General features: G+C 37.3%; 2 protein-coding genes across 2 annotated transcripts in view; one reads left to right on the top strand and one right to left on the bottom strand.

Annotated features, from left to right (window-relative positions):
* Nucleotides 1-2362: 2362 nt before the first annotated feature.
* LOC128989458 (uncharacterized protein K02A2.6-like) lies at nucleotides 2363-7168 on the bottom strand. The gene is made up of 3 exons (XM_054411351.1): nucleotides 7131-7168; nucleotides 3896-6386; nucleotides 2363-3793 (listed from the first exon to the last, which is right to left on the bottom strand). Exons 1-3 carry the CDS (start codon nucleotides 7166-7168, stop codon nucleotides 2363-2365), a joined length of 3960 nt encoding a protein of 1319 aa, XP_054267326.1.
* Nucleotides 7169-14285: 7117 nt separating this feature from the next.
* LOC128989459 (rhombotin-2-like) overlaps nucleotides 14286-14967 on the top strand; it is a 49384-nt gene continuing 48702 nt past the window's right edge. The window contains exon 1 of the mRNA XM_054411353.1: nucleotides 14286-14402. The gene's annotated coding sequence lies outside the window, so the exon portion shown is untranslated. The remainder of the gene's footprint in view (nucleotides 14403-14967) is intronic.

A 14967-nucleotide genomic window follows, 5' to 3' on the forward strand; every position in this document is an offset into this window, starting at 1 on the left:
ATTGTTTACTTGCAGTATCTAAACTCAGTAGTACCATAGATAAAACATACTCCCTTGTGTTGGTTAGTCTATGGTAGTACATTTGGTTCACGTAAGGAGTGCCTATAGAGATCGATGGCCTATTTGCAGGATCCAAAGTCAATGGTACGTCTGGATCACAACAATGGAATGTCTACTTGCAGTTTGCAGTATCCAAACTCAATTGTAGGCCTATATTTGGTTCACATAAATAGAATGGCTATGTGGATTACCGTATTTAAATCAATGGTGCATCGGCTTCATTCCGGCGACCTTAATATTATTGGTTATTCATTTTGTAGTAAATTATGCTCAATGATATTAATCCGGTTGATATTCCCTTTTCTCTGTACAATATTTCTAATGTGCTATTTAGATGATTCCTTGACTAACACATGTTGCGACTCTTGTTTACCTTTTTATTGTTATCTCGCAAATAATGTCATGGCAACCAATTAACCCATAAGGCCCATGTTAAATTTCCAAAAGTTTAAATTAATGTAGAGAAACCCCCTGTGGTCCGATTTCTACCATTTCAGATTTATACCTTCCCATGGTTGAATACTATGATTGTGCTAAATTTGGTGCAGATCGCTTCAGCCGTTCAGGAGGAGTATTTGTAAAACAAAAGCAGGAGTGTAGTATAAGAGCTTCGCTCACTTCGCTTCGCGCCGCTCAATTACTTTATAGGTGGTCAATTAATAGCTTCCAACTTTATATAGTATAGATATCTAATCATTAATATTTCGAAACACTATTGTAAAGGCACAAAAATATTGTTGAAGTTTATATCAGCTGATGTTTGTTAATAATTTAATGTTAGTGGATTATTTTTACATTTCGATGTACATAATAACTTTTTTTTATGTTCAGTAGTTTACTTCAATATTGAAATCCAAGATATCAAAAATAAAGGGAAAAGATGGAAAGGAGTGAGACGAAAGTGAATGAAGTATATGAAAATGATATTAGAAAATTTGGTAAGACTGTCTCATATTAGCCTATACAAGATTTAAAATTAATTTAAAAATGGTAGTTTCCATTAATTAACTGAATTAAGATCCACAAAGCTTTATAAAATGAAGTGGTGCGGTTAAATTTTGTTTCTAAAACGGTTGGCGGGTGTGTAACTATTTTATAAACGGATGCAAAGAACAAATTCTTCTCTTTCAAGTTCTCTTCTCGTTGCAAAGCACGGGTACAGCAGGGAATAAGCTAGTTGCAAATAATAACGTGAATCTAAGCAAAAAATAAATGCTTTTATTAACTCAGCGTTTCCTAGTACATGACTGGTTTTCAGGACAACTTTCGTAATAATAAAATAACAACCATATTAAATAACAAATAAAATAACAAACTAACCACAACGACCAACCCAACAACAGCGTTCCAATAATCTAACCACCAAATTCTAGCGTTCAAGCAATCCCCAATGAAAGCGAGGGGAGTTATATGTTCTCATAAAACATAAATAAGAATATGGTTTCATTTAAAAGGAGAGGTTGTCATACAACTTTGAGCCGAAGTACGAGAAGCTCCCCCTCTTAAAACTTAAAATTCACCCTTGTGAAAATGAAGCAGGGTATTCATATGACGGGTTTACGCTAGAGACCTCCTCCTGGAAGGAGAGCCTCAAGAAGGTACTGTGGCTCCTGTAGGACAAGAGTCTTTAGCAACATGCGGTACTTTCCTGTTAAAGGGTACATTAATTACTATCGATCTGATTTCTTTCGATATATCGATATTTTTGTTTTCCTTTACGATCCATTCCTTCTGTTTTAATATCTTCTAACACATTTAAATTACAGATTGACAACTGATATTGTTTAGGCAAAATTAATATTATGTGGATCCAGAAATAAACTGTTCTAAGCTAACCTAACATATCCAATCTTGCTGTACCATTTCAAAATTTCGTTTGATAACAAAAAAGGCATGAAACGGGATTTGGAAATGTTACAGCAAGTTTGTTTGGTTAGGTAAGGTTAGTTTAGAACAGTTTCATTTCAATATCATATTTTTAAATTGTTTGTTGATACTGAACAATATTTACTTTTCCTACAGTTACCTAACAATGTACATGTTCTCTCACTGATTTGAGAAAGCAAAGTGGCCAATTCGCTCATCAGTGAGACAATGTTAACATTGTCTCACTCTAATTACTTTGTCTCTGTTCTATTTCTTATACAAGAATATTATTCACACATCTTGCTTGAACAAACTCTATTTTCAAACTCAAACTAATGTTTACAAAAACATCTGACAACAAACATATTTAAACACATGATAAAAGAACAGACTTAATACAACATCCCGCTTCAAGATGTCCACATCTTTATGAACCTCAGTACCGCCTCGGTTTCTTAATGGACCTTCCGTAACTGGTTACTGTGCCAGCTCCTGGACGATCACGTGAGTTGCATGGACGATTAAGGACCATGGATGAACAGTTTGAAAGAATTCCATCTCCTCCGTAGTACGGTGCAGGAACTAAGAACTTCCTGTTTCGGCGAATAGTTCTCTTGTCAGTTTCCACAAGGTAGGAACGTGGTTCGTTCAATTTCCTGACTACCTTACCGTGTCGACGTAGATCTGTGATCCATACCATGCTTCCAACTTCTAATTCACTTAAACCACTCGCTCCATGTCGTTTATCAAATTGTATCTTGTACTTATTCTGGTACTTATTCTCCCTCTCAAGAAAATTCTTATTTTCCACAGGATTTCCAACCAAAGTAGATGGAAGATTGTCTCTTAATTTCCTTCCAAACATAAGTTCAGATGGGGAAAAGCCGGTTTCAAGAGGTGAGGTCCGGTAAGAAAGTAGGGCAAGTTCAAATTTATCCTTGTTTTTCTTCATTAGCCCTTTTGCTACTTTCACAGCTGCTTCAGCTGCCCCATTTCCCTGATGGTGGTGGGGACTACTTCTGAATGTGGAGAACCCCCACTCCTTTGCAAACAATTTAAATTCACTTGAGTCAATATGGTGAAATTGTGTCCCACTATCTGAATAAACACGTTGAGGAATTCCAAAACGTGAAAATGTGGTTTTGCAAACCCGAATCACATCTGAAGCCCTCATTCGATGCATTTCCTCGACTTCAAAGTATCTTGAGTAGTGATCCACGATAACCATATACCACTTGTCTTCGTGTTTGAACAAGTCAACAGACACATTTTGCCACGGGTAATCCGGGACAGTTCTCGGAATCAATGGTTCACTGTGATTAGTTGAGTTCTGAATACACACTGGACACGATTTGATTTTCCTTTCTATTTCTTGAGAAATTCCAGGCCACCACATGGTTCCCAAAGCACGTTTCCTTGTTTTTGTGATTCCCAAGTGTCCACTGTGAAGCCTCTCGAGCATTTCCGCTCGTAGTTCTTGAGGTATTATCATCCGAGTTCCTCGAAGCAATAGCCCATCAATACAACTTAACTCGTCTTTCACATTAAAGTACTCTTGAATCTCATTAGGTAAACTTGATTTTACAGGCCATTCGTCTAAAATTTGTAACTTAAGTTGTGCACAGATTGGATCTCTCATTTGTGAGTGAAGTACCTTTGTCACATTTTCATCTGTAGTGTTTATACTAATCAGACTGATTTCGTGGACGAAGGCTTCCACTTCTTCGGTCAATTCGCCATCTTCGTCAGCCGGAATAGGACTTCTTGATAGTAGATCTGCTATGGCAAGGTCTTTTCCTGGGGTCCAGGTCATGCGATAATCGTATCTCATCATACGCATTCGGAACCGCTGTAGCCTCGGTGAGAGCTCGTCCAAATTTTGTGTTTTGAAAATTGAGACAAGCGGTTTGTGGTCGGTCTCAATTGTGTACATTTTACCCATCAGGAAACATTTCAAACGGTCACTTGCCCATGTGCACGCAAGCGCTTCTCTCTCAATGTTATTATAGTTTTCTTCAGCAGGCGTTAGAGTCCGAGATATATATGCCACAGGTTTCTTGTTTTCTCCTTCAACTTGAAGTAAAACTGCTCCAAGACCTTTTTTTGAAGCATCGCAAGAAAGAATCGAGGGTTTTTGCGGATCGTAAACAGTCAAACATGGCTCTGATGATAAAATCTGTTTTACTGTGACAAAAGCGTTTTCTTGAGCTGGTCCCCAAAGGAAATCGTTTTTAGTCTTTAACAAGCTCGTAATTGGCTCCAAAATCTCACTGCGGTTCGGAATAAATTTTGCCAGAAAAGTGATCATGCCCATGAATCTTTGTACTTCATTAGCGTTTCTTGGAGCTGGTAAGTCCACAATCGCTTGTACCTTGCTTGGATCAGGCTTGACTCCGTCCTTAGACAGCACAAACCCCAGAAATGTCACAGTCTTCTTGCAGAACTCCGACTTCTGCTTATTCAAGGTGATTCCATTAGCTTGCACTCTCTCTAAAACGGCCCTAAGACACTCGTCGTGTTCTTCTTTCGTTCTTCCCCATATCAGACAGTCGTCAATGTGCACTAAACAGTTCTTTGCCCCTTCTAAAGCTTTTGACATGCGGCGCTGAAACTCTTCAGGAGCGGACGTAATTCCAAAAGGTAACTTACGGAATTTATACCTCCCAAAAGGGGTGATAAATGTTGTGTAATCTTGTGACTCCTCTGCAAGGTTCAGTTGCCAGAACCCGGAATTCGCATCGATCTTGCTGAAGTACTTGGCTCCCGCGATCTCGGCCAATGAAAGTTCGATCTTTGGGATAGGATAAAACCGACGTTTCACACTGTTGTTGAGTTTTGATAGGTCTACGCAGATCCTAACCCCACCTCCCTTTTTTGCGCAAACTACCATTGGTGCGCACCAATCAGTCGCGTGTTCAACTGGAACAATCACTCCTTTCTCAAGCATATCGTCTAACTGCTCTTTCACCTTGGTTTTTAAAGGTATTGGTACAACCCTGGGGGTGGATATAGCGTAAGGAACTGCATTCTCCTTCATTTCAATCTTGTACTCTCCTTTCATATTTCCCAGCCCTTGAAATAAATTAGGATACTTAGTAGCCCAGTCAATATCATGTGAATCTACAGAAAAAATTCTCCTCACCAGGTTCAGCTCTTCACAGGAACGTCTGCTAAGAAGTGGAACAGTGATCTCCTCAGAAATATACGCAAGATCATAAACTGATACACCCTTATGTTCAAGCTTTAGCCTTAAAGTTCCCAAAATATTGATTCGTTCTTTCTTCTTTGCGCTAAACACAGGGGATTTGCACTTTCCTAGAGGTAGAGTCTTAATAAAATCACCAAGAACTCCTACTGGAATCATGGTTACATCAGCTGCTGTGTCAAGTTTAAATTTTATAAGACCTAAATCTTGGTTTCCACAGCTTGCTTTTACCTCCTGGACCCAGGCTTTGTCACTGCTGTCTATATTCCCTATGAAAATCTCAGGAACCTGTTGATAACCACTGTCTGAATCTTGCTGTTCGATTTCCTTAACAACGTTTTTGTTTTTTCTCATCCACTTTTCGCGGGAGGCACAACATCGAAAAAAATGTCCAATCTCGGAACATTTGTCACATTTGGCTTTCCTAGCAGGGCATTCGGCCAGTGATCCGTGCCAGTTATAACCACATTTCCTGCACTTTTTTCTCATAGCATCCTCGGTGAATTTCTGTTCACCAGCTCTTTCAGACAGATTTGTTTTACCGACTTGTATTGACGTTTGATTCACCATAAAAACATTAGTATTGGCGAGCTCACGTTTTTGGCGTTCTAGCTCCTCGTGTTGGCGCAAGGTATTAATCGCCTTCTCCAGAGTCAATTGAGAGTCCAGCTGGAGTCTATCACTTAGAGCCTCATCTTTCATACCAATAATGAGGACCAGAAGCACCATCTCATCGTTCAGTTCACCCCATGCACACGTTTTTGCAAGACCATGCAAATCTGTTATGAATTTTTCAGATGGATCACTCCCTTGCTTGTGTCTCAGAAATTTTGTTCTCTCATAAATGATATTTCGTCTTGGCACAAAGTATGCATCAAAGGCCCGAAGAGCCTCGTCATAAGTATTCGGTTTTGGTGAAAACGAATCGAAAATATCTTCACTCCTACTACCCATTGTAAACAAAAGTACATCGATTTGCCGAGCGTCGGAAGTGCTATCTAGACCGCACCCCCGTCTGTACCTTTGAAAGCGATTCCTCCAGGAATGCCACTCATTCGGAGTAAAAGAGAAGGTATCTGGAGTTGGTAACGTCAGATTTATCATAGGAGTAGGAGTACACATTACTGCATTATTTTCTCGGTTTGTCTGTCCCAATGCAAAACCTAGTGACTCACCTTCAGTCTTTCTAGAATCCCTTTCTGACATGTAGTTGAATTCACTTTGGGCATCCTCCTCATTGTCCTCATACCTTTGCCTACGAGTATTTCGTTTTTTTTCTGCCCTTACTTGACATCATGCGTGGTTTTAGACTTTGTTCGATAAAAAATCCACTAAGCTGCCACCATGTTCTATTTCTTATACAAGAATATTATTCACACATCTTGCTTGAACAAACTCTATTTTCAAACTCAAACTAATGTTTACAAAAACATCTGACAACAAACATATTTAAACACATGATAAAAGAACAGACTTAATACAACAGTCTCACTCCAGATTTGCAACGTGAATGCACGAAATAGTGAGCGCGTAACATGCAGGCAACGTCGTATGCGCGCGAAATACGTTGGCAGCACTGGCTGTAAATCAGCTGGTCAACTGTTGTACTGTTGTATTTGTCACTTCACGTTAAATGTTATATTAAAAGTTCACTTCTGTGTAAAAATAGGTTATGTTTCTTCACCAATTTATTTGTTTTATGGTAACTGTAGGAAAAGTATAATGTGCAACTCGAGTTCAAAGTACAATTGCCTCACTCGAGAAACCATTCCTCACTCGCCTACGGCTCGTGAGTAAGGATTTCTCTCGAGTGAGTCAATTGCTCACTTTTCTCACTAGTTGCACAAATAACTATATCGTCGTTGTCAGCTGATATCTATCATTCATATCGTTCGGTACAGTATATCGGATCAAAAAATAAAATATCAATGTATCGAAAAAAATCATCGATAATAATTAATGTTCCCTTTAACAGGAAAGTACCCAGCACATGATCTACCGTAGTCTCTCCTGCTGCAGCTCTGTAAGAAGTGACATATTCAATCTTTTCAAGAAAGAAAATACATCTAATTGCAGATTCTGCAATATAAAATAATCTCATCTATATAATTTTATTCAGAGTACGCTAAGTGGTTTCTAAGGCTAGAAGAATATAGTAAAATAAGTATCGCAACACTCCAAAATTAAGCACTTGGTAAAATACTTACTAAGTTGGTAAATATGTAAAATATATCACAATGGCGATTAATTTAGACCAGTCACAGCGGTCATTATCAGACACTATTGGAGACTCCACTTTTAACCTTACGTAGCTATATTCTGTTAATATTGTAAGTCATTCGTAAATAGAACGGGTAAAATGCCCAAACACACACGGTACCTAAATTATACTATTGAAATACAGAGTTGTTTATTTAAGTGATATCATCCCGCCCAATGTAACCGACTTGAAACACACATAAAATCAGACTTCTCGCACACAAACTTAGAATTAATTTACACAAACTCAATGTTTGATCCGATTCCCGCCAATATCACCTCCCAGAACGTTGAGATCTTGAAATATTTCCGAAGCACAATAGCCTATTGACGACCTCCGTAATAGCAAGATACCACTGGGGAGAATTCCAATTAAAATTAGGAATTTAATAAAAATTAACAAAGCGTCAAATATAAACGATCCGCAGCGTAACAAAAACCCTTAGACCGCGTCATCTGGTGAAATTAAAAACTATGTAGCACCCGTGGAAATGTTTAATAACTTGAAGGAGCAAAATTAATCCAGGAAGTTTTTTCATTAGAGCCGTAAGGGTTGGGGTTTATAATCCTCCCCGAGAAGCATGTATGTAATTAAACTGTATGATGGCAAAGAGATATAATTAGATTCCTCTCGACGACCTCTGGAATTATTAATTAACTTTAACCTCTTTGTCACGATATCCTGTCTTAGCCTCGGGATATTTATTGAAATTTCACCTTTGATGTTTTTACTCCTTCCGTTTTGTAATTAAAGCTTACCGTAATATTTATGGTAGCTGCGGGACAGTGTTTTCTTTTTAATTTTATCCGCCGGCTAAGTTGGAGTCATAATTTGTTAGTGTAGAAATCTAGTGGTTTTGGTGTTTATGCAAAAAATATCGGATGATAAATAGCTGAAATATTACGATTTTTAGTTGCAAAATGGGTTAGAATAAGGCAGAAGCTAGTCAGATTATTTGTCCCATTTACAACTAAAAATCTTAATATTTCAGCTATTTTACATCCGATATTTTTGAACTTGGTATCGTTTGATAGAGAATTGAAGATGCCAAATAATAGTGTTCTTGAAATTTTTTTCATAAAATCAGCCGTTTTCGACTCTTTTTAAGTTAAAAATGGCCGCCATTTTGAAATTTAAAGCTGAATCAAGATGAATCTTTTTCTAACGTGGGTCTCTTCTACCTTAACATACATACCAAGTTTCATAAAGATCGGTTGAAAAAATCTTAAGATAAAAATGTTTATGTAAAAAATAAATAATGGTGGATATCTGGTAAACGAAGCAATTTTGGGGGAAAAAATATTTTTGACTTTCTCTTTATTTTTACCCAAGGAATCGCTACGTAAATTAAGTCCCCACCTTTTTTTAACACCCTGTATACAGTATACAGTATTCTAGTATTAGAAGGCTACACACATACTAAAAAGCTTACAATTTTTAGCCCAAATGAGTTCACGACTAGTTTAAATGGACCTGTATTTATGGGATTATGTGTTTTACTTATGTCGGGAGACATTAAACTTTTTACCTTATACACTTTTATAATCATCACATAGTTCCATTTATTCTTCAGACCGCAGACAATATCGTATCAAATCCATCTTTACTTTCAAAGTCCGTTTACGCATCAAACTAGCAGGATATTAAATAGATTTTTAGATTAAACAGATTATTTCGACTCAAGATGTAAATTATGTATGAATGTATTCCCACTTATCCTTCAGGTAAATAATACTTCAAAACAGTCATAAAATCGCTTATGTGCGCGCCAGGAAAGTTTTAGAAAAAGGTAATTTTGCTGTCTTAAAACATCCCAAAATAGGTATAAAATGCTTTAAGTAGGGACATCAGACATCTTCTTTGGACAACCATCCCTCAGCCATAATACATCCCAAAACTGGGAAAAATCAATCAATTGGAAACACTAGAAAGATTTTAGGGGCACCATCGCAAAGCCAAAAATATCCCAAAATATGCACAAAATTGCTTATGTACCATGCATTGCTTGTTTATATATCATATGGTATGCTTATGTACCAGGAATACTGTGGTGGGAATCATCTTTCGACCAAAAATATCCCAAACAGAAATAAAACAGCTTATCTAGAATAACCAGAATGATGCTTGCGGGAATCATCCACAGCAAAATAATATCTCAAAAATTGTATAAAATTGCCGAAGTGGAAGCACTAGAAACATTGTAGATGTAATCATTCAACGACCAAAAACATCCCAAAAAGTATAACATTGCTCAAGTAGAAGCACCCGAACGATTGGGGGGGGGGGAGCTTGCGGTAAACCCCTGTCCCCAGGGGTCGCTGATTACCATCACAAGCCTAAGTACAAATAAGGGAGCTTTTAACTGGCCACGTGCTCAGAAATAACACTAACGGCGTCTGCTACATAATCAGCTGATTCAGCGCCATCTTGGTCAGATATAATGGGATTAGCGTGATTAATGTTCAGTTCAGGATCAAATTGACCAAGCCGGAGTGTTGGACCTGTAGTTGGTGGAGTCGTAATTACTGGATCGATTGTGAGCTGTACAAGTTTGGTTTTAGAGTGAATTTAACTCTATCATTGACTTTTGGTGTTAAAAGTATATAATCTTATCATCTTACTAATATTATAAATGTGAAAGTTTGTGTGTTTGTTTGTTTGTTTGAAGTTCTATCACGCATAAACCACTGGACAGATTGGGCTGAAATTTGGCATGATGATAGCTCACATTCCCGATTAACATATAGGCATATTCTCATCTCAAAAATCCTTTCGGGCTCCGCCCCAGTGGCTCTGTAGTTCCCCATATTAACCTTATGAGTATTCTTAGTCAGCTGTTTCAACTAAAAAAGTTGGTTCTATGATATACAAAAGCATTAAAAAAGTTATAAGATTTACCATTAGGGTGCAGCACTATATATTTTTTTTGCATTTATGTAAACAGCTAATTTGAACTAAGCAGCAACAAAAACTGTGATACGCAATGAGAACTGTCAAAGTAGGATGGTTTACCGTTATGTTTATGTTTTTAATGTTATGAATAATTTGTGATGTTTTGTGAATTCATAATAATTTATTTTGCTTTATTGTTTAGGTGAAGAGGTAGAATATTATGGCTATATGGTGGATGTGTAATACATTATTATACCGTAATTTAAAGAAACAAATTTTTATCAAACTTTGTCCTCCCCCATTGCAAACGCAAAGCTTGAGTATAGCTGCAATAAGCATTTTAAACTTATATCCCAACCCCGTACGAAGGACGGGTACTCGGCTAGTATTGTAATATTCGAAACTCGTTTAGATATGTATTTAATTTATTGTATATTTCTCATCACGGTCACAACACAAAAGTTGCAGTACGTTTTTATGTCTGTCCATGATTGGTAAACTCTCGGTCCTTTTGGTTGATGGCAATTATATCATAGTCCTTCCTTACGCAATTTGATTAGAGGACAAGCAATACATGGAGCTCGTCAATACAGTAAATGATTAAAGCTATTTCAGCTGGTCCATGATAAGAATAACAAATATTTAACGAGTACGTTTTTTAAACTTTTGAGCATAGGCTACTCCTAGTATACTTCTCGCTATGAAAGCATATGACAGTAAACCCTTTGTTAAGTAAACTGTTAAGTAAACAGTAAACTCTATGAATCGAGTGATTTTTTTTTTAAACCAATTCGTCCAAAATTTACCAAAAATCACAAAAATTGTGTCTTTTAACATGCCATGATTTGGTTTCCTGTGCGAAACCTATTGGTTAAAACACAAAATCTGGAGGTCGCTGGTTCTACACCAAGTCAAATCGATTCTGGATCCTGATGCAATTTGCCATTGGGGAAATCAATTAATCTACCAAAAAGTTGACGTTAGATAATAACAAGACCAGGGGTTACACCACCCTGCTTAAAAAAAAATACCCCCGCCGCAGCAAACCTGCAGACTTAGCGAATTTTCATTTGCCTCATTGGATTTACACTAAATTTTTTTTCTTTAAATATATCACATTGATTCCATATTTAGATAGAATTAGTTTAACGAGTACTTAGGTTTGCTGCAACAGGGAGGGTATAAAAGTGTTTTTAATGTAAAATTTGCTTCCCTTAACATAAAATTTATCACCTGTTCCAAGAAATATCTAATAATGTTTGTAAATAAAATAAACTAATAGGTTATGTACTATACTGTGATCATGGCATTAATGTCCGAAACATGTAAGTAATATCAAATAAAATGTTTTTAGGGTACTGTGGTATTTTGATTTACTTAGTAATATATCTATATATATATACATAAATAAAATTTTAACGAATGGTCTTTTTGGCCTCTGGGGACATTAAAATGAAAAAGTAAATCGGTCCCGGGTCTAGGTCTTACCATGCCACCTACGGTAATAGCTTACTTCCCTATAGGAAAATTCGCTAAAAGAAACCTGGATGAAAATAAATTACAATTATCTTCTAAGTCAAAGCCTCATTATTAAATGTCAAGATGACAATAATACAAGTGATATATAATTAATGATTACAACCATCAACTATCATTTTCCAAACTACCAAAATATTTCAAAATAACATCAAATAATCTCCTAAACCACATTTAATCCAACCTTTCTACCTAACAACGGGAAACGTGAAACAAAATGTCAAAAAGAAATGAAAGGAAACAAGAAATAAATGAGTTTTGAGTCTAGACGGCAACTCAATTATTAGTCATCCCTTCCAACAATGAGCACTGCCACCTTGATCGCAGGATTTCTCCGACGCCCACTGCCACCGTGATCGCGGGATTAGACGGAGATAATTTCCGTTTGATTTGCCGCGATGACGTCACGGCTGCACCCTAAACGTGTGTCGCTTTGTTATCATGACCGAGCCAGCCACTGAAGGGCAAAGGGACATTATAATTCGATTATGTGCGGATGGGAACCAGCCCTTAGCGGGTGTTTTATACCATGATATATGCTTCCGGGATGATTGTCTGCCTCTACTCCCATGCTGCAAGTCCGACTGTGTAACATGATCTGTGCGAAAATGCTGACAATACTTTGGATTCTGCATGCAAACTTTTCGTTGTTTTCACGTTATAAAATATGGTTGTGTTCACGTCTATTTTGATTTTTGGTTACTTTCTTATTCCAGAATAAATGTAACCAGTGTTTAAACATTATATTGTAGATGTATCAACCTTATGGACCGACTCAATTGAAGGGGTAGTCTTGTCCGGTTTATGAAGAGGACGTGTTGTCTGTTACTATTTGTTACTATTGCTTGTATAAGTATTGCAGCCATAGAGTAAATAAGAAATCGTAAAATCTATTCTAGAATAAGAGAGAAACGTTTGATCGTTCATCTCAAGATCAAACTATTACTTAAGGATTCATAGTCAATGCTATTACCATTACCACCAAATTGAACAACTGCTCTAGAGAAACTTTCCTCACTCGCCTATGGCTCGTGCGTAAACATTTCTCTCACGTGCAGCAAAGGAACTTTGCACTCGCGTTACACATTATATTTTTCCTACAGTAATATAAGTCCTAAAAATAATTAGTCTTTCAAACACTGTACAACACGTTTTCACGTTTTTAGGTTAGGTTAAATCCAAACATTGGACGAAATTGGAAACGCAGCACCAGCTGATCGTAGTGGTAGTATCTAAGTGCTGCCAACTCTCAAGCGTACACGTATTACGTGCCTAATAAAAGCACACAGTTTTGTGTTGTTTGGTTGGAATACTGGAGTGGAGTGCGGCAAAAGAAAATGAGTGTGGCAAAAGTAGGTAGGTGCAGCAAATAACTACTGCGTGCTATAATCAGTGCAAGGAAGCCCACTTTTCCACGTAATGTAGGAAAAAGTTGTGTTCAGCTGATCTTTGTATACGTATGGATGATAAATTCTTTAGGGAATGTGTATAGTGTAGTTCTGAGAAGCACGCGTGTTTCTGTGATGCAGCGTTGCTGACGGTTGCTTTGCTAGCAACTTCATCAGGTGTAGGCTCATGTACACAGTGGAGGTGGAACAGAGTAGACGAGAGTCAGCGTGGTAGTGATACAGTAGTGGAACACATGGAGAATATACTTTAACAAAAAGCTGATCCACTTGAACCATACTTAACATACTTTGCTGGTTAAATTTATGCTGATAAATCATGCCTTTGTCTGTTTATCCATCATGAAAGTCCCATTGGACAAAACACACTGAAATTAATTCAACGTTAACGACTTTACAAAGGGACACAGGCGATATTTCTATCTCGTTGAGACAGTTAACACACACCTAGGTGATACGCACTCAAATTAAATTTACCACAGTAGTTCTTATTTAATTCTTTGTCAAACATATTTGACTCAAGCATCAATAGTAATGGAAGTTTACATTAGAAATTAGAATACAATCAATATTATTAACCAAGGTAGAGTTATGAAGACACTGATTGAAAACGAAGTTCTATAAATAGAACGTAATTGAATTTCATCCAATCAAACCTAACTTTTCCCCAGACGAAATAGAATACATAGAATTCTCCCCCAAATCACCCATCAAGTTCTGAAGTAAAATGATTGCACCATTCACAGCTGGCTCTCGAATCGACGAATATAATAAACCCGATAACGAACACGAAGACAGAGACAAAACTAATTTCGATATAAATTAAAACGTCAGAAGAGGAATCGGAGCCGACTATAAAGCATCGAAGGTTATTCATTAATTAATTGAATATCGTTGATTAAAATCAATCCGGCTAAGGGTCATACTTCAATCTAGTTAGGCCTAATTCAAAACGCCGCTTGGCTGTTAGGGGGTGGTAATCGAATTATTTCGCCCCCCGCAGTTGCGCGGATGTCCGCAGCGAGCGCGGTGATCGCTAACAGAAGCGGCAGTGTTGTGTTGTACGCTTCACTCACAGTTGGTTGAGGCAGTGGCGCGAAGTGTCGACGAAATCTCGGTGGCAGTGTCATTGTTGGTATCGGCGTGCTGTTATCACTAACGCTGTGGAACTAACCTGGTAAATATGTTTTGCAACTATTAACTTACTTTCATTTGTCCGATTGGTTTATAAAGTAGGCCTAGTTTGAAATTTACTAATCTAGACACAAACTACGACGTAAAACATGGAAAACAAATTATCTTAGTGCATTAGGTAAATGTAAAAGTTTGACTTTCAAAGTAGAATCACTTGGCATTTTTAATCAACGCTTTTGTTCCTCGGAAGTATGATTGCGACCGGATTAAAAAGTTTATTAAGCGCGGTTAAGCGAGGTTTGCGTCAGAAGTAAAATTAATTAGTGTTAATTGCGCGTTATCTTTGCGCAGCGGCTTAATTGTATTGTACATCATTCAGCAAGATTGGAACGTTACGACGTTCCTATGTCTGAGTAATTCGCTCGGGTTCAATCTTGTTGATTAAATGTTTAAATTGTACGTTGCCGGAGTGTATTATACCTTCGTTGAAACATTGTCTTGATTGGACAATATGGCGTAGTAAAATGTATTAGGAACTAGTTTCTAATCAGAAACTTTATGTTCAGCTTTGATTAATTTAGCCAAGCTTTTCTGATTAAGAAAATAAG

This window comes from Macrosteles quadrilineatus, unplaced genomic scaffold, assembly GCF_028750875.1.
Source record: "Macrosteles quadrilineatus isolate MER2022 unplaced genomic scaffold, UCM_ALF_1.0 Scaffold_3__2_contigs__length_128488019, whole genome shotgun sequence".
Lineage (NCBI taxonomy): Eukaryota > Metazoa > Arthropoda > Insecta > Hemiptera > Cicadellidae > Macrosteles > Macrosteles quadrilineatus.